Here is a 23,152-nt window from a genome sequence, read left to right as displayed (position 1 = left end):
TCTAAATATGCTGTACAACTAGCAGTGGGCCCCCAGATCCCAACTGTGGGGTCAACTGTGGCTTTGCCATGAGCCCTGTGCATTGTGCATAGTGCAGATGACACTAAACTGGGAGGAGAGGTAGATACGCTGGAGGGTAGGGATAGGATACAAAGGGCCCTAGACAAATTGGAAGATTGGGCCAAAAGAAATCTGATGAGGTTCAACAAGGACAAGTGCAGAGTCTGCACTTAGGACGGAAGAATCCCATGCACCGCTACAGACTAGGGACCGAATGGCTCGGCAGCAGTTCTGTTGAAAAGGACCTAGGGGTTACAGTGGACGAGAAGCTGGATATGAGTCAACAGTGTGCCTTGTTGCCAAGAAGGCCAATGGCATTTTGGGGTGTATAAGTAGGGGCATTGCAGCAGATCGAGGGACGTGATCGTTCCCCTCTAGTCGACATTGATGAGGCCTCATCTGGAGTACTGTGTCCAGTTTTGGGCCCCACACTACAAGAAGGATGTGGAAAAATTGGAACGAGTCCAGCGGAGGGCAACAAAAATGATTAGGGGACTGGAACACATGACTTATGAGGTGAGGCTGAGGGAACTGGGAATGTTTAGTCTACGGAAGAGAAGAATGAGGGGGGATTTGATAGCTGCTTTCAACTACCTGAAAGGGGGTTCCAAAGAGGATGGCTCTAGACTATTCTCAGTGGTAGCTGATGACAGAACAAGGAGTAATGGTCTCAAGTTGCAGTGGGGGAGGTTTAGGTTGGATATTAGGAAAATCCTTTTCACTAGGAGGGTGGTGAAACACTGGAATGCATTACCTAGGGTGGTGGTGGAATCTCCATCCTTAGAAGTTTTTAAGATCAGGCTTGACAAAGCCCTGGCTGTGATGATTTAGTTGGGGATTGGTCCTGCTTTGAGCAGGGGGTTGGACTAGATGACCTCCTGAGGTCCCTTCCAACCCTGATATTCTATGATTCTATGATTGTTGGGAAGGAGTTTCCTATTTTACCCCTGCACTGTTGGTCATTCGTTAGCAATGAGACTGACCTTTGGATCTTAAGCACACTACTATTTTTTCCTATGTTCTGAAAATAGTAGGGATAATTTCTTTGTCACACACTGAAAACAAGAGGCCCTAACCTTGAGCCTGCGGGGAGGAGTCAGTAGTCCAACACCAGCCTCATATGGAGTTCTTTAAGATTCAGGACTTCATTCTGAATGGGCTCTACAGAAAAAAATTGAGAGTAGGAAAAAAAAAATCACGCCACACATACCTATACACGTCCTTCCATTTGGTCCCAACTGAAGTCCAGTTGATGGACACAAACACCGCACCTCCTCTTTGACTTCTTCACATCCATACTGGCAGTTCACCATAGCGCATGTCCTAGAATCTGAAGACAAAACACACCCTTGTTGGAATCTAGATTGGACAAGACCAATCCTTTTTCCTAAACTAGCTCTGCGTAAATGCCGTATACTCAGCTGAACAGAATAATCTCATTCACTGTTCTCAGCATCTGCTCATCACATTGTTTAGTCACTAAAAGAATAATACTCAATGGGTATGTCTGCACAGGAAAAAACCCCACTGTGGTGAACCTCAAAGCCTAGGTCAAATGACTCAGGCTTGCAGGGCTCCCACTGCAGGGCTAAAAATCTCAGTGTAGATGTTCAAACTCAAAAAGTTTCAGAGCCTGGGTTTAAAGCCCAAGCCTCAATGTCTACACTGTTATTTTTAGCCCCACAAGCCCAAGTCACTTGATCTGGGCTCTCAGGTCTTTTTTTCCTCTGTAAACGTACCCAGTAGGTATAAGAGTTACCTAGATGTCTGCCATAAGAGTATAAGCATGTTTTTCCTTCCCTCTTGTTTTCTCCTATTCCTCCTTCCTCCTTTCCTGCCCCAACCCCACAGTCGCAATTTCTCACTTCTCTTTTAAATTGTAAGCTGCTTGGGGCAGGAAACTTGTCTTGTTAATTGTCTGCAGAGTGTTATGCTCTACAGAAATGAACAACAATTCTACCCTGAGGAGAAAAAGCTCCCAAAAATAATGGAAAAGTCTCATTTTTAGCAGTCACTACTATAAATACTTTAAAAGTATTGTTATATGGAGGGTTGAGTGAAACGTCATTAAAAGCAACAGCTGTCCTTCATTCAGGATATAACAAAGGAAGCCGTTGTACTTCTTTATGAAATACTTTAGCTGAAACAATAGGAGTCACTGCCCAAAACACAGGCCACATGCAAGGCTGGTCAGGAATCTGAACAGTAGGGGCAGAGGAGTTTGACAAGAGCAGAATGTAAATATATGGGGGCAGGGTATTGTTTGACGGAGCTCTGTGTATGTGAGAGAGAAGTAGCAGAAACATCACAGAAGCACACAAAGAAGGCAGCAAGGAAATGCCAGGGACAGCAAGAGAAGCTGTGATGTGTTTTCTGTCCCCCACCCCCAACACACACCATGAAAGGGTTACCACGGGCCTGATTTGTTTTGTTAAAACTCTTCATACACGTTACATCAAAAAGAAAACTTGAGCCAGACACACCCATGCAGGCACTTACTAATAGCAGGCCAACCCAGCCCACGGGTTTACACAATTATAAAGACACAAATAAGTGCTAACTCCAAAGATCAAAATGCAAAATATCAAGTACAGCAAAATAAACCAACCAACCATCCACCATCACCTGCTGCCAGACCCTCTTATCCTGCACCCTTGCGTATGTCCTCCAAAACCTTTCCATTATCTCATTTGACCATAAGCACAAATAGATTTCCCTGTACACAGGTAGATTGATCACTGCTACCAGATTCACTGAAGAGAACTGCATACCCCTCAAATCAGTGTGTTCACCAATACATCCCTTTGCAGCATGGGGTGACCCACCACTGTGAACCATAACTGCACTTTGTATTTCTCTGCTATTTCTACCCTGTAGACATGATGCAGGGTGCTACAAAGGACTATATCAAGGAGTAATAGGATAAAATTATGCATGGGAAAACGGAGGTCAAATATTAGGAAAAGTTTCTTAATGGTGGTATATATTAGTATGAAAGTCTTCCAAACAAGTACTGGGAACGCCAGGGCTTGGGTCGTGTCAGACAGAACTAGAGAGAGCACTAGAAAGTAATTTCTAGGATATTAAATTGGCACTTTCACTTTGGGATGGAAAAAGTCCATTCCAAAGTGGAAGAATATGGTTTCCCCATGTTTTAGTAAGCTTACTGAACACTGTGAACCTCACTAAAATTTCACTTTGAATTCTGGACAAAGATTTGTATCTATAGTTTATTGTACTGGGCTCATTCATCCCTAGATCCCTAGTCAATAAGGATATCGGTCCCAGGATATCAGAGAGACAAGGTGAGTGAGGTAATATCTTTTATTGGACCAACTTCTGTTGGTGAAAGAGACAAGCTTTTGAGCTTACATAGGTCTGAAGAAAAGCTCTGTGTGAGATCAAAAGTTTGTCTGTCTCATGAACGGAATTTGGTCCAATAAAAGATATTACCAACCTCACCCACCTTCTCTCTCTAATATGGTGCATTAGCAGAGTTGTGGACAGAGGCTATGCAAGCTACCCTACATTTGAACTAACCCTGTAGAACTGTCTAAGGCTTTCATTTTTAAGGACTAACATTCCCCTAAAAACACAACTGTACCCTAGATTAGTTTAATCTATCCCTTTAAAAATACTGCCACAGGATAGCACATCCTTTAGTGCTGACAGTACTAGGAACCTGAGGGATATACCCTGTCACAGATAAACTAGCTGCCAGTCATCCTTACACAGGAGTCATTTGTGATAAAATATTGATTGGATAATCTGTGTATCTAAATTACTGCCTGTCCTGGGATATGTGTTACTTACTTGCACATGTGCCATCTGGCATGAGCATGTAGCCATTGAGACAATAACACTTGTAGCTGCCATGGGTGTTCATACATCTATGCTCACAGGGACGTGGTTTCAATCCACATTCATTTGTATCTGCAGAAATAATTTGAAAGAAATGAGTGCAGGGATTTTTATTATTTTAAATATATGGTTATAATGTTGCTTCATGCCTAAAATCCCCCAAAGTAAAAGCCCTGGGATAGAAAATGAGCCAACCCTTTGCAAGAAAGGAATTCAGCAGACCATCTGCCTAAGTGAGTGCTATAAAAACTAGCAAGGAGAGCCGGCTGCACCTGACAGACTGCAGTGCAACCTCTGGCAGACTGCAAGGGGAGAGAGGAGAGAGAACAGCAATTACAATATTTGCTAACAGCAGGATTTTTATTATTCTAGCTAGAGACTTTAGTCCCCCATCTGACATTCATATGAAAAAAATAAAGAAATAAAAAAAAAGCGAAAACAAGTCAGTCACACAGTATGGGGAAAAAGATTACAAAGATTTCATGCGCCAAGCATCAGCTGTGATGTCATGGCAAGAGTGAATCATTACAGAGGGCAGAGTTGATCATATGTTAAGAATTGTCTTTTTTTTTTTTTTTTTTTAAAAGGAAACTCACGCAGCTGAATTCTTTACCAATCTTCAAAACTCTATTCTCAAAACCCAACCTGTCAATAAAATCTGAAAAGCAGCACCGTAGCTGAGGGTAAACAGAGTTTACCCACTTCTTATTTGGGGAATATGGGGTTTAGGTTAGTTTACCCACTTTTTTTTAAAAAAAACTACTCCTGAAAAGGGCAAGAAACAAACAATATTATTTTTAATTGCCCAGGAACCAGCTTTTGTAGAAAAGGAAATCACCTCGCTGAATCTAATTTGCCTGGAGTGAAACAGTCCTGACAATGGAGGCTACACTCCTGTTATATGTAAACAGTATCTGCATTTGCAACTTTCAGAAACTGTTTGGCAACCACCCCTCTTTCACTATTTTGAAACCTGTTTATCAAATACTCAAGGGTTCATTAACAAAAAACATCACTCACATAGTCCATATACCATGTGTTTAATGATACAGTAATGCGATTTCAATAAAGACGAATCTCAGAGGGCTGAGTGGGGTCAATTCCAGTTCTAATGGTCTCAGCATCTGTTCATGTGTCAGTGTGGCCTGCAGGCCAGAGGAAAATCTCCAGGCCACAAAGAGCAAACAGTCTGGTAGTGATATGTCTGCAAAAGTATTTGTCAGAGCCCATTCCAACAAAAAGAGGAAACATGATGTTACTAAAAATGTTGTTGTTTTTCATACATTTTAGAGACACACCAATTTGGAAATTACAACTGAAAGTTTTGTAGCTACTACAGTTCCATGTAACAGCCAAGATTACTGTAACAAAGATGAGCAGAATTTTTTTTATTCAACTAGACAATGGAAACATTTTTCAAAATTACCAAAGTGACTTAGGAGCCTAAGTCCTATTGCCATTCAATGATTCTTAGCCTCTTATGAAGAATGGGACTTAGGTGCTTTTGACATTTTTACCCATTGTGTATAGTCAATTTCACCATTTTCTCTTTAGAGTCAGTCGGTTAGTTTTTCCCTTGCTGAAAATTCCTTATAAATAATTCGACATGGAAGAAGAAAAATTAAAGGGCTTTTCTGAAGGGTTTTTCTAATAGCACCCTTCAACTAATGTTCTGAAGTTATCTCAGAAATTGGACTGATTAATTTTTTTTACAAACGGTTAATATTCAAAATTGACAGTGTCCTTTTAATCTGATTGCTTAACACTTTAAAGCAGAGCCTAAAAACACTGTGAAAAAGTAACATATATTGTCTCTTCAAAATTTTCAAAGGCTGCCTTGTAAACTTATGAAGCCAAAACTATTCACTCAAGTTTCTGAATGTACAAGTTTGGATGTCCTAATTTCAGAGTTCTCAAAAATTCAAATTAGCATGTACAAACAAAGGGCATTTACCCATGTAAATTGTGAAGTGTCTATCAATTCAGTCTGGAAGAAAAACTTGTGTTCAAGAAACTGGAGTGGGATTTCTGGGTTCAATTCCTGGTTTTTCTGAGAAGTTCATGTGTATCCTTGGGGAAGTCTCTAATCACTCTGCATCTCATTTCTCCATCCATAAAATGGGGAAGATAATTTATTTAAATAGTAAGATGCCTATACAAGACTCTAGGTGCCCTAACCTATACTACAATAAAATTTGAACAGCATGAAAATAATTTTGAACAGGAACTCAGCAAGCCTACCATCTAGAGAACTCATTTCTACCCCTTAATTGTAGTGGGAAGCATGCTCTCAGCCCTGTCCCCAAATCCTCTCAAACATATGTCTTTTGAAGTGTGCCTGGAAGATCAACACGTATGGGCTATTTTGGATTAGTAGGGATGCAAATTTATAATGCTTCCTTTCTTTCATGTCTACTCTGGCTATAAACTCTCTGAGATTATTTTTTTTACTATGCTTAAGCACTGTGACTAGCAAAATGGGATCTTGATCAAGACCTTTTGGCATTACTGTACTATAAATAGAGTTGCCAACTTTCTAATGGCACAAAACCGAACACCCTTGCCCCGCCCCTTCTCTGAGGCCCTGTCCCTGCTTATTCCATTCCCCCCTCCCTCTGTCGCTTGCTCTCCCCCACCCTCACTCACTTTCACCGGGCTGGGGTAGGGGTGTGGAAGGGCGGTGATGGCTCTGGCTGGGGCTGCAAACTCTGGGGTAGGGCCGGGGATGAGGGGTTTGGGGTGCGGGAAAGGACTCCAGGCTGGGGCAGTGGGCTCCGGGTGAGGCTAGAAATGAGGGGTTCAGGGTGTGGGAGAGCACTCCAGACTGTGACAGGGGGTTGGGCTGCAGGGGAGGGGGAGGACTCTGGCTAGGGTGCAGGCTCTGAGTGTGGGGCCAGGGTTAAGAGATTTGGGGTGCAGGACGGGGATCAGGGCTGGGGCAGGGTCTTGGGGGTGTGCAGGGTCCCGGCGATGCTTACTGTGACTCCCAGGAAGCAGTTGCCAGGTACCTGCAGCCCCTAGGTTCCCGGCCAATGGGAGCTGCGGAGCCGACACTTGGGGTGGGGGCAGTGCATGGAGCCTCCCTGGCAGCCCATGCACCTAAGGGCCACAAGGACCTCAGGGCCACTCCGGGAGCTGCAGGGAGCCTACTTTAGCCCTGGGCCTCTGCTGTGCCACCAACTGGTCCATTAGAAGTCCGACCAGAGCCGCCAGGGTCCCTTTTCAACTGGGCGTTCCAGTCGAAAACCGGACACCTGGCAACCCTAACTATAAACAATACAAAAACTGTTTGCATACATCCGATATTCTGAGTGAGCAAAAATATAGGGTCAGCCAACAATGCACACCCGAAATCCTGGCTGCATAAGCAGAAGAAAGGAAATGTGCAGGATGGGTTCAGAACACTGAATGCTTGTTCTTCACTATCTTTACAGTATATAGAAACGTACTTAAAGTGGAAGCATGGTCCAATGGCTTGGGCACAAGCCTAGGACCTGGGAAACCTAGGTTCAATTCCTTACTCTGCCATAGCTGTCCTAACATACCTTGGGCAAGTCACTTAGCTGCTCTGTGCCTCAGTTCCCCCTCTGTACAATGGAACGAGTGGCACTGCCCTGTCTTACAGGAGTACCGTCAGTATAAATAAATGAAAGATTGTGAGGCACTCACAGATACTATAGCAATGGGGGCCAGTAAGTACTGAAGCTATATTAGTACACTATCTAGAAGAAAGATGCTTGTTGAGGGAACAGATAAGTGGAATGTTTTCATTGAAGACCACCTACATGTTTTAGTTTCCATATTTATCATTTAATCATCCATGACAATTCAGAATTCCTAAGTCAGTTAAGCTGTAGCTGCAAAGAAATGGCTGAGGTCCCCACCCCCCGCACGCACACACTTTTTCACAGGGAGCTGAAGACAAGAAGACAGACTGTCAATGATCAAAGTCTCGTTTTGGAAAAGAACTATAGTTTGTACAAACCTTGACTGCAGGTTTTCCCTGTGAATCCAAGAAAACATTTGCATTTGTTTGGCCCCACACACTCGCCATACTTGCACCCATGTTCACAGGTGGCTGGAGGGCAAAACAGAGAGAAATTAAAGGTGGTGTTGCTGGAAGGTAGAGACATTTCTGCATTACAAGAGAACCTAGTGTGAACTAAAGTTGTCAAAGTGTTTCATCTGCATTACTCCATCATACCCAGAGGACATTTTAATTGAACAGGACAAACCTCAAGTCAGCACAGGTAGCTTGCTCTGTCTACACTAGTAATTTTTTGTTGAGTAGGGAGCAGGAGGAAGATGCTGGCTAAGCATGAGTATGGGAGGGAAAAGAAGGAATTTGGCATTGATTTGGAGCAGAAGAGAGTAGTGTTGCTGGGAGAAGAGGGTTGATGCGGGCAGGGGCTTTGGGGTTGAAGGGAAAGGAAGGGGAGATGGTGCTGCCATTGGCTTACGAAGAGCTGGATGCATTGAAAGGAATTTCATAGCTTTCTTCCTTCGTCCCCTCCAGAACAATCCCCTCACGTTCTTTCGCCCTGCCAAAAATGGGGTTGCATCAGTAAGAAGCTGCATCAGTTTCCTCTTTAGCACCTTTCCTGTCCCTCTGCACAATGGAGCTTGACTGTAGGAGAGTGTGGAGCCACTGGACGAATAGAGCTGCAATCTAGGGCAGCTGCCAGGGTTCTGCTAGATCACAGCATACAGCTCATCCATTCAACGAGTTTACTTGCTGTCAGGGAGCAGGTGAATGGAAATATGTAAGGCTGGTAGAAGCTTGGAAATTTGGAACTAAAATGTGCATCCTCTCAAAAAAAAAAGTCTCAAACTCATCTGTATTCGTTCATTATCACGAGTGTTCGTAAGTGCTGAGATATATTTAGCATTTTAAAACCCAAGATTCAGTTGTAATGTCTATTATTTATAATGCATAGGTCTGAGCGGTTCTCCCTTTTCCTCTGAATTCCCCCTCACTGTCCTTTGTCCATGCCTCTTCCTTCCTTTTTCTACCCACTCTGGAGTTCCACTTATGAACGTTTCCAGAGAGGATTTCTCTCTATCAAATACTGTTGAATTGTCTTCTTTTCTAAGCCATTCTAGAGCAGCTTCAGGTTACTGTAGATAAGAAGGGTCAGACTCTCTGCCAGGTGACTTAGACCCCATGCAGTTCCCTTGGAAATCAATCAGATTGCATAGAGATTGAACTGGCACAGAATTTTCCTGATGCGTCTGAACGCTTTTTAATTATGGGGTCTGACATGCCACCTGAGAATTGCAGTGACTGTCTGACACCATGTCCATGTAGCACAATAGCTTTCTGTATACAGTAGTAAGATGTTTAACATCTAATGATAAAGCACACACAGTATCTAAAGTCTTCCCATATAGTATGAACATACTGGAGAAACTAATGATGTCAAGACAGCTTCAAATACACTTGTGCATCCTGGTATGCAAAGAGAGCAAAAATCCAGCCCTGGATTCTAAATTACTAACTAAATGCTTTATTATGTCTTTGGACTGGGCAGTTATATGTCCCATCCCACATTGAGGGTTACATTTTTCTTTTAAAAGAATACCAAACAATTTGGCTAGATTTACTGGCAGGGGAAATTTAAAATTACTCCTTCCATCAGCAAGGTCCTCCACACAAGATTGACTCACTCTAAGGAAGGTCAGGCCAAATAGCTCTAACTCCTGCCAGGATCTTCACAGAAGCTCCCAGGAAGGAATGTGTGTGTCTGAAGCCATCAGAGAGTCAGGAGCACATCTAGTCCATACTCTAAGTGCTCTCTCCCTGTTGGGGGGGTGCGGATGCAGATTTGTGTAAAAATAAAACCAAAAACCTTTGCTTTGTCCTGTTCAAGGTGAAATATTGCCTACCCAATTCAGTGCCCCCAACCTACTTTCTAGTTTCACCTCTGGATTCTAGTCTCATCTTCATCTATAACCTTGCCTCTGGCTTGTGCATGGTGGTTACTAAGTTGTGCTTTATATCTTTTGCTCTGAAGCGGTTTCTTTTTGGAGAAACATGAAGTGCACTAGAGTGGATTATAAATTACGATACCTCTTCCACCTGTTAAGCCTGAACATATTTATGAGTTTAAGCTTTTTAATTCACAACCCATTACGTTATTAGCCAGTAGGTGGGTGCCCTTCGTTCTAATACTTCCAGATTGTTCTGAGGGCTTGGCAGTTCTTTAAAAAAACCTGCTCGCATGAGCAGGAAATTCAGTGTGATTACTAACATCAGTAAGGTTTCAGAGTAGCAGCCGTGTTAGTCTGTATCCGCAAAAAGAAAAGGAGTACCTGTGGCACCTTAAAGACTAACAAATTTATTTGAGCATAAGCTTTCGTGAGCTACAGCTCATTTCATTTGTTAGTCTCTAAGGTGCCACAAGTACTCCTTTTCTTTTAACATCAGTAAGTGCTACACAGCATGCAAAAGACTTAATGAACCAGTACTTTAAACTATACCCAGACTATAATGATTTGTAATATTGCAATAACCATTATGGCTTAATTTTCAGTGCATTCAATACACTGGATTGCAGAACTGGAAAACTGCCATCTTGATATTTTTGGTATCCATGAACCAGTGGGTTGTAAGAATGTCAGCTTTTGCTTTTCAAGAGCTAGATCTCTCCAATCTCCCTATTTGCTAAAACAATAAAAAGTAAGAGCAAAAATTTCAAGTGTGTCTTCAATGTTCAGCACCTAAAGTCTTGTTTACCTTGTTTTTTTCCCCACAGAGATTTTGAGCACTAGACTACTTAGGTGCCTAAATAAGATTTAGATGCCTAACTTTGGACACCCAACTTTGAAAAATTTGGCTTAAACTAATACTGGTGCTCAGGACAGTGGTTATGAGTAGTCTGGGGGATGTGGCTTTTTGTTTGGTAATTCAGGACTTAATTGATTTGTCACAAGTCTGTTGTGAAACACTTATTTCCCCAGTGCTTTACAAGTTTCTTACACTGCGACAGAACTGTTATTTTATTTTCAGGGGAGCTCATAAAATGGTATTTAGTAATCGAGAATCAGAGCATTGTATCCTGAACACGAGATACCCAAAAATATTTTACAAAAGCAGATATTCTCCAATATGACATATTTTCTTTTTTAAATGTAAGGCCTAATTGTGCAATGCATAGATACAAGTAACTCCTGCTGAAGTCAGTAGGATATTGTTGTTGTTGGTTATTTGCATTACCATAGCACCTACGAACCCTGGAGATCTTGTCCCAATTCTCTTGTGTACCTGTATTGCCAGTTAAAACACATAGGAAAGCCACAATTTAGAATTTGCCAGAATTAGCACAATGGAATTTAGGTATCTTTATGAAGTTCTTTAAAAATTTGTTGAACATTTATTAAATGTATTAATCCTTTGCATTTAAATCACCTCTTACCTCAAATTAATGAAGAATTTCTCCACACCGTACCTAAACTGACATAAACCCTGAATGAAAAGTTGCACACTGTGAAATCAAATGAATATTAAAAAAATCCTCGCCTAGAGCGAGGAGCTACTGCATCTTTATTTACAGTTTAGATTTACATTGTGGTTGACTCAAACCAGAAATCTGCCAGGCGAAGAATTTCAAGAACTTGTGAAAACTGGACACGAACAGGAGGTCATCTGAGCGCTTTTGGGGGGGGAACGTGACGAGCTGCATTTGCTCATCCAAATTACTTTTGCATATTGCCATATTTACCTCCGTGTATTCTTTAACACCAGAACTAGGGTTATATAAACAATGTAAAATTACTAAGGAATCCCTTTGCTCAAGCTTTTTTTTTTTTTTTAAAAACTGGCATTGCTATCTGAAAAGATTATTAATACAATTATAAGGAGAAAAGGCTTTTGGGTATCACTCCCTTTTCGATAGCAGTCTACTGATTTTTACCAATTATACACTGAACTTTTATTAAACTTCAACAGATAGTCAGCGCTAAGTTTATCGGCACAGCAGATGGAGCAGCTGAGAAATTGCCTCCTCCTAAAGTCCAACATTTTACAAGTTCATTGTGCTTTGCCTAAATACAGCTGGGGAGAGATTTCATATTACCCTCTCCCTAGCATTTGTATGCCCTTAACAGATTGGAAGCCTCTTAAAAACCATTGGTCTTTCATTAAACCAGCTCCCCAGGGACCAGAATACTGGCTGGCAACATAAGTTACATTCAGATGAACTTGTTGCTTGAATTTTATTCAGTTTTTAGAAGGGTGAAAACTAGTTCTTCCCAGAGAATCTGAAGATAAAGGCTGCTACTTAACGAAAAGCATCTGTCTGTAAATATAGCTTTAGCGACTACAGTCTGCATTTCTGATTTTTTGGATTTTGTTATAATTTTCGATGGCTATCTTGATCCAGGCGTTCTCCAGTTCTTATCTTTCAGTTTGTTATTCAGAAGGTCAGGCCAGATAATCCTAATGGTCCCTTCTGGCCTTAAAAAGTTATGAATCTATTTTACTGAATGCCTTTGTCTATCCAGTTCTGCATTTTTAAAGGGATTCCCTCTAAAACTCAAAACTCATTTTCTTCATGCTCCTACAGTATATTGACTCCTCACTGGTTCTGCTTCCTACAACCTCTGGTGGGCCCATAAGGAGCCACATTATTAAAAGCTAAGCACACAGTCATGAAGATGTCAATGGTTATTTGCTAATGTTACCTTCGCAGTGCCCTTTGTTCTTTCTCCAGCCATAGCAGCACTCGAGCTTAGAACCGTAGCGACAAACCCCAGGCTGGCTCACACTCATCAGCTGCCTGTGACCTCTTGAGCTGTGCACGAAGCATAATATTAGCTGCAGCAGAGGAACACATTTTAATCTACCATCACACTGCCTCCTTTGCACGTTTTAATCGAACGCCGTCCACCACCACACATTTTACCGTTGCTGATGTGCGTCACTGAAGCAGTCAGCAGGGTTCGTTGAAGGGATGTTAAGTAGGTGATTCAAGGTTTTTCAAACTGTAACTAACTTACAACTTTTCTATTAAAATTGCAAAGTAGGAAATAGGGCCAGATCCTCAGCTCGCACAAGTCAATGTAGCTTCACTGGAGTCAATGGGATGACTCCATTTTGCACCAGATGAGGAAATGGGCCACCGTGACTAATTCTACAATGCTAATGACCAAATTACAGTACTAATGGAAAATCAGTGCTGCATAACTTCTGAGGTGGTTACCATGCAGTGGCAGATGACATGATGGGTTTGGGGTCCCTCTCCCACCCATTAACCTCCCCCCAACCCATCCATTTTTCCTCCTCCAACTCTCGGTCCATAAGGTCTTTGGCCATTCAGCCACCTATGCATGAAACTCCCTCCACGACCTGAAATCCCATGTGTCCACCCCCTTCTCCATGCCCCTCCTTAGTACACTCCTTTGACAAAGTCTACAAATATTTGGTCCTTCCTCAGAGAAAATGTTGCCTCCTTAGAGAGAGTTCAGTAGCTGGAATTTCCAGGTGAATGTGTGGGGTATTTTCAGGGCAATGTGTGGGAACATGTAAGTCCTACACTGAAAATAAGACTCATGAATTTTTGTCCTTCCTCTGATAATATATTAACGTCACCACTTCATCTCCTGATGATAGTAACTGATAATATAACTTTTATTAGAGCAACTATGGAGTTACAATGCTCATTACAGGATTGCTAAGGCACTCATCCCCACAGGAACCATTCACATAAATTAAGAGAAAAAGAATACTTCCAAAGATAGGGAATGATATTTCCCTCAGCAAAACTGCCTTCTGAAATGGAACTGTCACCAGAGGCAGGCCAGCCAGGAGACAGGTCACCAGAAGGAATCCAAGAGCTCATAGTTATTGGAGAGCCTAAACAAAACGTTGCATCTCACCCTGCATGGGGCAAGACTTAGGGGTCTGATGGAGCTCTGTAAGGTCCATTCTATATAGGTTTTTATTACACACTCACCACTATAGTATCTCAGCGCCTTCCAGCAGTGCATTAAGGCACGTGACACATCTGTCATGTGGTGTTTATTCTCTCATTCCTCTCCCCAAAGGAAGAAGCGTGTGCAGTGAAGTGTCTTTGTCTGGTAGGGTGTGTCTTAAAATATAAATATACCTGTTGCTATAGGTTTGTTAGAAAAGGCATGTCTTGCTGGTCCTTCGTTCTTGGAAGGTCATGTCAGGTTTCATTGAAGCCTGCTACCATAATGGCAGTAGATGGTACTGTAACCCACACACCTCCTGGGTGTGGTGTTCTGTCCCCTCTAATGGCACCAAGACCATTTAGAAATTAATGAGTCTGCTACAACATTAGCTAAGGGCACTGTAGCTTTTAGTTCATGCAGTAGAGGCTCAAGCACTAAGCTTCAGAGATCCCAGGTTCAATCCCACCCACCAGTGACTGGGGGCTGTTGGTGTTACAGTATCACCTGTGGCTGGCAGACACCATTAACTTTACAAATGCATGTTAAGGTTTCTGATGTCATTTCAATAGTCAGTTCATGATTCCTAGACTCTGAATTTGGGGCTATTTGATTTTTATTCAAAAAACTTTGCCTTTCCCTTTCTTTAACAAACAAACATTGCTTTGTAAAGCTCAAGGGGCAGATGCTGAGCCAGTGTATATCAGCACAGTTCCATAGACTTCAATGACGTTCTGTGCCTTAAAATTGAGGGAAGGCTTTTTATGCTGCTCAGATTAAAAGAAATCATGTTGGGGGTGTATTTTCTTTAAAAATCATTCTACATATGGCTGAAAAGCTTTATGTTGGGAAAGGGTCTTGAAAACACACCTGAGTCCATTCTGCCCATGTAGACAAATGATACTACACCAAAGTCATCTGCAGGAGTCAGGAATCTCATGTGTGATATGAAGAAATTAATTCACAAACCATTAATTCAGTACAAGAATCGAATGGTTTTTGAGGTAACTGTGAGTAACTGCACTCTGTATTACCATTCTTATATAAAATCCCCTGGATGTACCATGGCTTGATATTGCAGGAACTGCAGATAAAAAAAGATTACATTTTCCACTAAATTTTTTTCAACATTTTTGTGGCTATCAGTTCCCAGAAGATGAACATATTTCACTAATCAAATTTTTGATTTGACAACACTAAAGGAAAAATTTATCCAGACCATCCTGCCTCTTTAAGGACATGACAGAATACTCAGTTGGTGGGGGGAGGTTTAGCTGTCTGGCCATGGATTTTGTTAAGAGCAATCCAGCTCTAGTCTTCAATATCAGTCCATATCTATGGACTCCTCCTTGGAATGGAAGAATGTAGGCATTGCTACAGAAGATCAGACCTCTTCCCCACTGTGGTCAGTACCAGAGGCTTCACAGGAGGTGCAAGAAATCCAGGAGAACACAGGTATGGGATCACCTGTCCCTAGAGGAGCTTTTTCACCATTCCCCCATCAATCAGATCTGGCCCCATTATTGGATGATACCTTGAAGCATAAGAGTTTATATCCTTGCCAAACTTGAAGAAATATAGTAAATCCATCTCAGTCTCCATTTGCTCTAGAGTACCGCAAGCACCATTCTGTCCACGTCACCGAGAGACATGTCTCAACTCATCCCTCTCCTTTGAGATACACCAGGATCAATGACGAATTTAAAGCTGCAGCATTAAAGACCTGAACAGCTGAGGAATAAACCTTTTGCCATTCAGCAGTGAGCCTTTCACCCCCAGATCACAAGCTTCATTGTAAACAAATGCCCTAATATAATCAATGTTCTTTTTAGGTTTGTTTGTTTTTTTAATTGGAAGGCCTAGCTATTCTGAGCCTTTGAATTGCAGTGACAGTATTTCATACAAGACTTCAGACCTAACAGAACAAATCAGCAAATATTCCAATGATCTCACTTCTGGATGCAGCTAAGCCAACCTCTTTCCAAAGGAGCCATTAATTTTAGTGGCCTGACAGGAGAGGCTCCAGGCCTATTTTTCTGAAGTGCTGAGGACTCAGAACTCTCATTGAAGCTAACAGGAGCTGTTCATGCTCAACATTTTTGGTAACAGGCCACAATCTTTCCTGAGAGCTGCACCAACCCTGGAAGTGTCCAAAACTGGAGAACACTTTTGGTCAAGTGACGTGTAAGCCTTTGGTGATACTAAAAGATAATGACTGGAAGATCAATTAAAACCAGAAGACCAATAGTAAGATATAGTATATATTTGAATTTGAAATAAAGGGGAGTAGAAAATTATCAAAATGAAGAATAAATAAGGAAAGCAGAGGAGCAAGACTCTATTTCCATGGTTGCACGAAGGGCTGCATCCTATCACCAGCTCCAAAGTGATGCATTTCCTCACAGAGTTGTCTTTCTTCTTTATTGCAGCTGTAACGTTTGACAATCAAGGCTGTTTCCAACCATTTTTAATTACTTGTTTCAACCTGGTCAGTCTCAACTAAAACAAAACAATAAATGCAGATGTTCAGAAAGCTTCTCCATTGTGCAGCTGTTGTTAGAAAGTTAAAAGGCAGAAAAATGGTACATGTTCGTGGATAGGAGGTAACACAGCCTAATTCTCACTGACACTGAAGTCTTTTGACACTCCTTTGGCATTGGAAAGAAGCATTAAAGTCAATGTAAAGGCTTGGCTACACTTGCAGATGTAGAGCGCTGGGAGTTAAACCAGTCTTTGGAGACCGCAGCAGGGAAAACACTGCCGTGTGTTTACACTGTCAGCCGCAAGTGCACTGGCGTGGCCACATTAGCAGCTCTTGCAACGCCACAAAGAGCAGTGCATTGAGGACCTATCCCAGTGTGCAAGAGGCTGCAACGTGCTTGTCAAATGAGGGGTGGAGGGTGGAGTGTGACAGGGAGTGTGTATGTCGGGGGGAAAGAGTGTTTTGGGGGGCTGAGAGTGTGTCAGCATGCTGTCTTGTAAGTTCAGACAGCAGCAGACTCCCCTCCCTCCCTCCCCTCCCCCTCACAGCAGCAGCATTCCACAGTAATAGTTTGCTTTGTCCCAGGGCAGATACACATGCTGGCTGTCAGAAATGGAGCTTTGAAAGGGGATATCTGCATGCCTACAGCTGATTTCAAAACAATGACAAGAGTGGCCACTCGATGTCAGGGGATTATGGGACATTTCCGGAGGCCAATCATAGTGCAGTAATGCAACATGTCATCCACACTGACACCCGGGCGTTTCAGCCAGGGCGCAGCAAGCTTTATGCTTCTCGTGGACGTGGATTACCAGGAGTGTTCCAGCTGCAGAGTCCAGGCGCTCTACGTGCCTTGCCAGCATGGACACCTCAGGACTTAGGGCGCCCGGGACTGCTTTAATGTGCTCTAACTTGCAAGCGTAGCCAAGACCTAAATGTAGGTAACATACACCTTAAGGCACCTGCTCCATTTGCACTTTACAGAGTAGTGTAAAAATCCATAGGGTAGTTGAGAATCAGGCCCACTGTGCTGCTAATAGAGGAAGCACATAGCCAGGAAGGCATTAGAAGAAAGACATATCAAGTGGAACATGGGAAACATTATGAATGTTTGCAGAAGTGCTGATTAAATGCAACTCTCTCATTATTTCACACAGAGTGATGTACTCAACACTTCTCAAAGCCAGGCCTATGCGCTGAGAGGTGAATCTGTATCTTGCCATTCATTTCCTTATTCTTCCTTTTTCCATGGATATGTCTTCTGGGTTTAGCGTAGCCCACAGTTTCCATGGCCTTCTGCGTCCATATAATCTCCACAACATATGGCCCCCCGTTACCATAGAACCCCTTCTACCTGTATGGGCCCCCATAACCACAGGAATCCTCGTAACCATATAATCCTCCATAACACATGGGCCCCATAACCACCTCTGATATCAGTTGCTCTGGAGGATCCCACTATGCTTTCCTAAGGGAAAGAGCTGAGAATTGGTCCTGGGGAGATCATGACAGCCGGCAGTGGTCGGATCAGCATTATGGAGTCAGGACACTGCCTTATATATGGCTTGTTGCAGTGGTCCACACATGCTTTGTGGAATATCATCTCACATGTTTGCAAAGCAAGACATCTTTCCGCAGTGGAGATAAATCTGAACACAGCAGGCAAGATAGTAAACTTCAGGTACACGGGTCAGTGGAACAAAAATGTTAATAATAAGCTCCTATTGCAATTGAGGTCACAGAGACCCAAAGAGAGACCTAACCAGCTCTTTTGAATCCTTGTTATTCTTTCCTAAAAAATCCTGTCTCTAAAAAGTAGAAATTTTATATATTTATATCACTAATGCTTGGGATTTCTGGTCAATTTAAAAAAATTGAAGAACATTGCTGGGATAGCATTAATAATGCTAACTTCCTTGTTAGGACATACGCTCTACTTACAAACGAGTTCAGCCCAGCATCAGAATGTGGTGCTTTGGTTTGTAAACCTTAGTGAGGCACCAATACTTGTTGATAACTAAACAAAAGTTTTTTTAAAAAAATCAAACAAACAAAATACTAAACACCACTTCTTCAGCTGGTGTAAATCTACACTGTTCCACTGGAGCTACACTAAGTTATACCAGATGAGGATCTGCATCTCTAATTACTTCTGCACATGAGAACGTAGCAATTGCCATGCTGGAAGATATAAGTGACCCATCTAATCTAGTATCCTGTCTCAGTGAGCTGCTTCAGAAGAACAATGAATTAGCCCTTCATGGAGCCAATTTAAGGAGTTTCTTTCTAAACCCTAAATTAAAAACTGGAAATCAGATTTTTCAGAGCTCCCAAGGGATTTGAATACCCAAGTTCCAACTAAAATCAATAGGATCCAGTATTCCAAATGTATACCTTGCTCTGAAAATCCAAGCCTTTAACTTCTAAATATGAAAAAACCAAATGGCCACAATTCGATAATGGGGAGAAAAAAGAAAAAACCCAAAACTTTTTACGTTAAGAATCACAGTGTGTATGTACAAGATTCTGGGAATGCAAAAGTGGGCTGTGGCGACAGAAAGGATCCATACTGTTTAAGAAGTCCTTTTGGATGTGCGTGATCTTTTCATTGAAGGAAGATGATTGTCCTTCACTTGGTGCTTGGTGCTCAGCTCTGAGGCAGGTAGTAGAGATTTTGGATTGCTGAAGCTGTTTACCACCCTGGATAATGCCTTAGGGCAGGACTTGGCAGCCTTAATAGAGGCTGATAGTAAGGCTCTCTTAGCCTGTAGCGTAGCTTCAGCATAGGCTTGAGGAATTTAGGTTTTATTCTTTCTGAATCAGCCTTTGCTTTCCTCCATCGGTGCTCAAGTTTCCATCCTGCTCTCTTCATCCAGCACAAGGTATCAGAAAACTAAGGAGATCTGTATAGGCAAAGGGGAGGAAGGGCTGTTTGGGGGCCAGAATATCAGTGGCAGAGGCCAGTACAGAATATTAATGACTCACCAACTCCCCTACTCCTCCTCCCACTGTTGGCAGGCTTTAGCAGGCTTTGGAATTTGTTGAAGTCCATGAGCTTTGTGGTCAAATCAGGATCAGTGATCTTTATTGCCTGGGCAATGGAAAGTTTCTGACTACTTCCCTAATAATATGATGGTCTGTCCAAGATAATTGCTGGGTTGTGATGTACTCTGACATCGAGGCCCAAGGCCAGGTGTCCAAGGTGTAACCAGCTGAGTGGTTTGGCCAGAGATGACCTGTGAAAGTCTTACAGAGGAAAATGAGGAGATAAATTTTACGGACTTTTGAATCTGTGATCTTGTCAATATGAGCGTCCTTAAGTGCTCTCAGCATCGGTCCATCCTGGGGACAATACACTTACTTATAGGATCGCGTACAGCGCCTCTTCAGATGTATGAAGACAGTGATTTAAGTGGTAATCACTACCTTAAGAAGTATATGTGAAGGCTTTTACTGCTCTCTACATTAGAAGAATTCAACGTGTCATCCAATGGCCTTCCCTCTAATATTTATTTGGTCTTCTATAAAAACATTTGGTTCATCAATGTATCAGTGTCAAAGAATACAGTGTCAATGTGCATCAGCTATGGGAGCTAAAAATTAATGCTAAATATTTTCTGCCATACATCTTATGTAACCTCACTGACTTCAGCAAGCGTTGTAGGAGATGTAAGCCTGTACAGAATCTCTCCCCGCCAATAACTGAAAACTGTATATGACAAACTGGCACTGGTGGTTGTTGCCACTAAGCATGGACCAAATCCTTTCCACTTTATTCATCCGGGTAGTCTGATCATCATCACTGGAGTGCTCACAGGATTAAGGCAGACAGAATTTGGATCATAAGAAATACGATCTAATTAGTTACCTTGAAAGCAAAATCTGGGCCCATTTATAGAGAAGTCAAGTTGACTTGACAAATAATTTTTTTTATTAAGTGATTCATTTTATTTAAAATATCTTTTACAAATCCCCAAATGTTCCTAAAGTCAAAATGTCAGTTCCAACCTCACCTTATAAAACTGGCACATATTTTGTAATTATCCAAATAAAATGCACACAACCCCTCTGTTAAAGATACCATCTTGGACAAGATCTTTAACTTATTCTGTCTTCACAAATAGGACCCAGGAACAACAAGTCTTTGGATAGTTAAAGCATATTCCTTGCAATGAAAGGTAGTTTCCATAACTTCTAAAGCTTTAGTCTCAGCTTCACAAATGGAAGAATGCATGAGATTTATCACTGAGGACCTCATTGTGTCCCCACAACCTGTGAGCAGAAGGGCATTCAGAGGCAGATCTCTCCCTTCCACACAGAAGAGAGGCTCAGTCACCATCTCTCCATAGGACTGGCATTCTGTGTAGCAGGCTTTGTGAATGTTTGAAACTTTCAATATTCCTCACTCCTCCTATCTCTGAAGAAATTCTAAATTTAATAAATACAAGAAAAGAATGCAATCATCTATGGTTGCTTAGCATCGTGTCCTTACTCTCTGAATACCAACGCACTGGCTGTATGTACAGCTGTCAAACTTTTTTCATTCTTCTTCCAGTGTCTTCACTGGTGTATTCATGGGAGACGTCAAGGCTTTGGTTGACTTCTGAAATATATTCCATGCATTTTTGTTGCGGGAGTACATCCACATTGGTCTGTATTCTTGTGTGTCTGCCAAGTAGTTTATATAACTTCTTAAGATTTAGTCTCAGCTTCACGACAAGCAGATTATTGTAGTCTGCCAATGGGAGCATTCTAGTGTCTAAAACTGAATTAAAGTCTTTTTAATATGAAAATGTAATCTATGTGATTTCTTGTAGGGTGGCTAGGTTTGGCCCAGGGTTTCACCATGTATATAAGCTTCTTGTGTGATATTGAAGCCACCATATTATGGAGGAGTAGACTGAATTTGTAAGCAGGAACAATCAGTCTTCTCTTTCATTCCTGCGCCGCAATATATGGTCTTCAACTATGTCAGCCACTTGATCTTTTCCTGTCTTGGTACTGAAGCTTTTCCTTGGTTTACTACTTTTCCATTTGTCATAAAACAAATTGTCCACCACATCTTTACAGTGTTCCATGGGGAATGTAAACTTTTAGCATGCAAATTCCAATTGGTGAGATCTTGTATCTCACCAAAATTGATATTGGCCAAATTCCTGGTATAATATTAGCTATGTTTTCTTTAACATTATTGCAACTCCCCCTTCATGCCGTACTCCACCAAAATAAATCACGTCATCTCTGTCCTGACATTAAGTTTCAAGGGCTTAGCTGCTTCTAACATGTTTTGAAGTTTGCCTGCTTGATACAGTGTTCTTACATTCCACATTGCAATTTTCATCACTCCAAGATGTTTCTCTCTCAATTTTCTGATAGTTGATTTTATACAGGGTGCCCGGTCACCCACATCAGTGCACCCTGTAGTCCATTTTACACTGTCTTTCCTGGTTACAAGGTAGCACTGACTGCCAGTCAGATGGCAAGGCTTTCAACTGCAGACTTAATTATAGGACTTACCCTATCTGGTGATGATTTACTAGGGGATCAGTTTCACAAACTCTCTTCTGTGACTGAATGCTGTTGACCCTTTGGGGTTCATTTGCCTTTCCAGAATCATTCTGGCAGAGCAATTTAGTGCCACTGTGGTTAGGATGGGGGCTTATTTAATGGTGGCCATTTCCAGTACCACCTTTGGGCTTTTGTGGTATTTTATTGGAGCAGCAGTGCCACCTGCTGCTCCATCATGCCTTGCTAGTACTGGCAACAGGTTGTCCACAATTGCTTAGTTGGCAGGTTTCCCTGCTTATATCACAGCTAACCTCCACATCTGAAGGCTATTCCCCTATCCACAACCCATGGATGCATTCAGTGGCAGAAAATGCTGCCTCTGGGAGTTGGGACAGTTACCCAGATCTGAACAAATTAAAAAAGCATGCAAACAGGCAAACAAAAAATGGCTAGCAATGAACTGTGACTATGAAATCAGATACCACCACAAAGATTCATCCCACTGTAAAAAGAACCAGGAGTCAAACAAAAGTCAAGAAAAGGAATTAGCTATATTAAAACTAAGGACTGCAGTATATGTCATGAAAGCAATAGCATCCTGGAAAAATAGTTGGAATACGTGAAGGAACTTTTTGATGATCCTGAAAAATGGGAAGATATAAAACATTGAAATAGAAGAAAAAGCACTGCACATTACAATGTGAGAATTTAAAGGATCATTAAAAAGTAGAAAGCAAGGAAAAACAGCAGAGGAAGATGGTATTGTGGTTCAAATGCTACAGTCTCTGAATGAGGATGGGTAAGTTTTAGCGGGTAAGTTTTTTAATCAGATCTATAAACACACACAGAGAACTTCTGGAGAACATTCCTCTCCTGAAGGTTAATAATGCTAGAGAATGTGAACATCAGACTAAGTCTGATAAGCCACGCATGCAAAGTTTTGTTGAACATCATGGATTAAAACTAATTGTTTCTATGCAGATAGCCCTGTCCTCCTACTGCCCCTGCATGGAACTGCATAAATCCCAGGTACCCACAAAACAAATTCTTAAACGAGATGGGCTCAAAGACCAAGGTCCCGATTCCAACACTCCCCAGCATGGAAGTGTTTGGATGTGGCTCATCCCTATCTCTTGTTCTTAATTTTTTTCAAACTGATTTCCCCAACCAAGGCCTCCTGGCCTGTTCCATTGGAGGGGCAGCGGGGAAAAGGCAGGATCCCACATCCCTACCAGAATCTGGTGGAAATTTCTTCCATAGCAGTTCCCTCTCCATAGTAATAGGTGACCAGGCTCTGTGATGTCAGCTGTCAAATACAATAATTCAATA

At 41.9% G+C, this 23,152-nt stretch overlaps 1 protein-coding gene across 1 annotated transcript in view; it reads right to left on the bottom strand.

The window, feature by feature from the left end:
- EGFL6 (EGF like domain multiple 6) overlaps window positions 1–23,152 on the bottom strand; it is a 70,217-nt gene that overhangs the window by 39,500 nt on the left and 7,565 nt on the right. Inside the window, exons 2-5 of the mRNA XM_037900332.2 lie at window positions 12,604–12,713; window positions 7,907–7,999; window positions 3,874–3,993; window positions 1,271–1,390 (exon numbers count right to left, since the gene is read on the bottom strand). Coding sequence (XP_037756260.1) covers window positions 1,271–1,390; window positions 3,874–3,993; window positions 7,907–7,999; window positions 12,604–12,713 — 443 coding nt within the window. The remainder of the gene's footprint in view (window positions 1–1,270; window positions 1,391–3,873; window positions 3,994–7,906; window positions 8,000–12,603; window positions 12,714–23,152) is intronic.

This window comes from Chelonia mydas, chromosome 1 (genome assembly GCF_015237465.2).
Source record: "Chelonia mydas isolate rCheMyd1 chromosome 1, rCheMyd1.pri.v2, whole genome shotgun sequence".
Classification (NCBI taxonomy): Eukaryota; Metazoa; Chordata; order Testudines; family Cheloniidae; genus Chelonia; species Chelonia mydas.
This window is presented reverse-complemented; position numbering and strand designations above follow the sequence as displayed.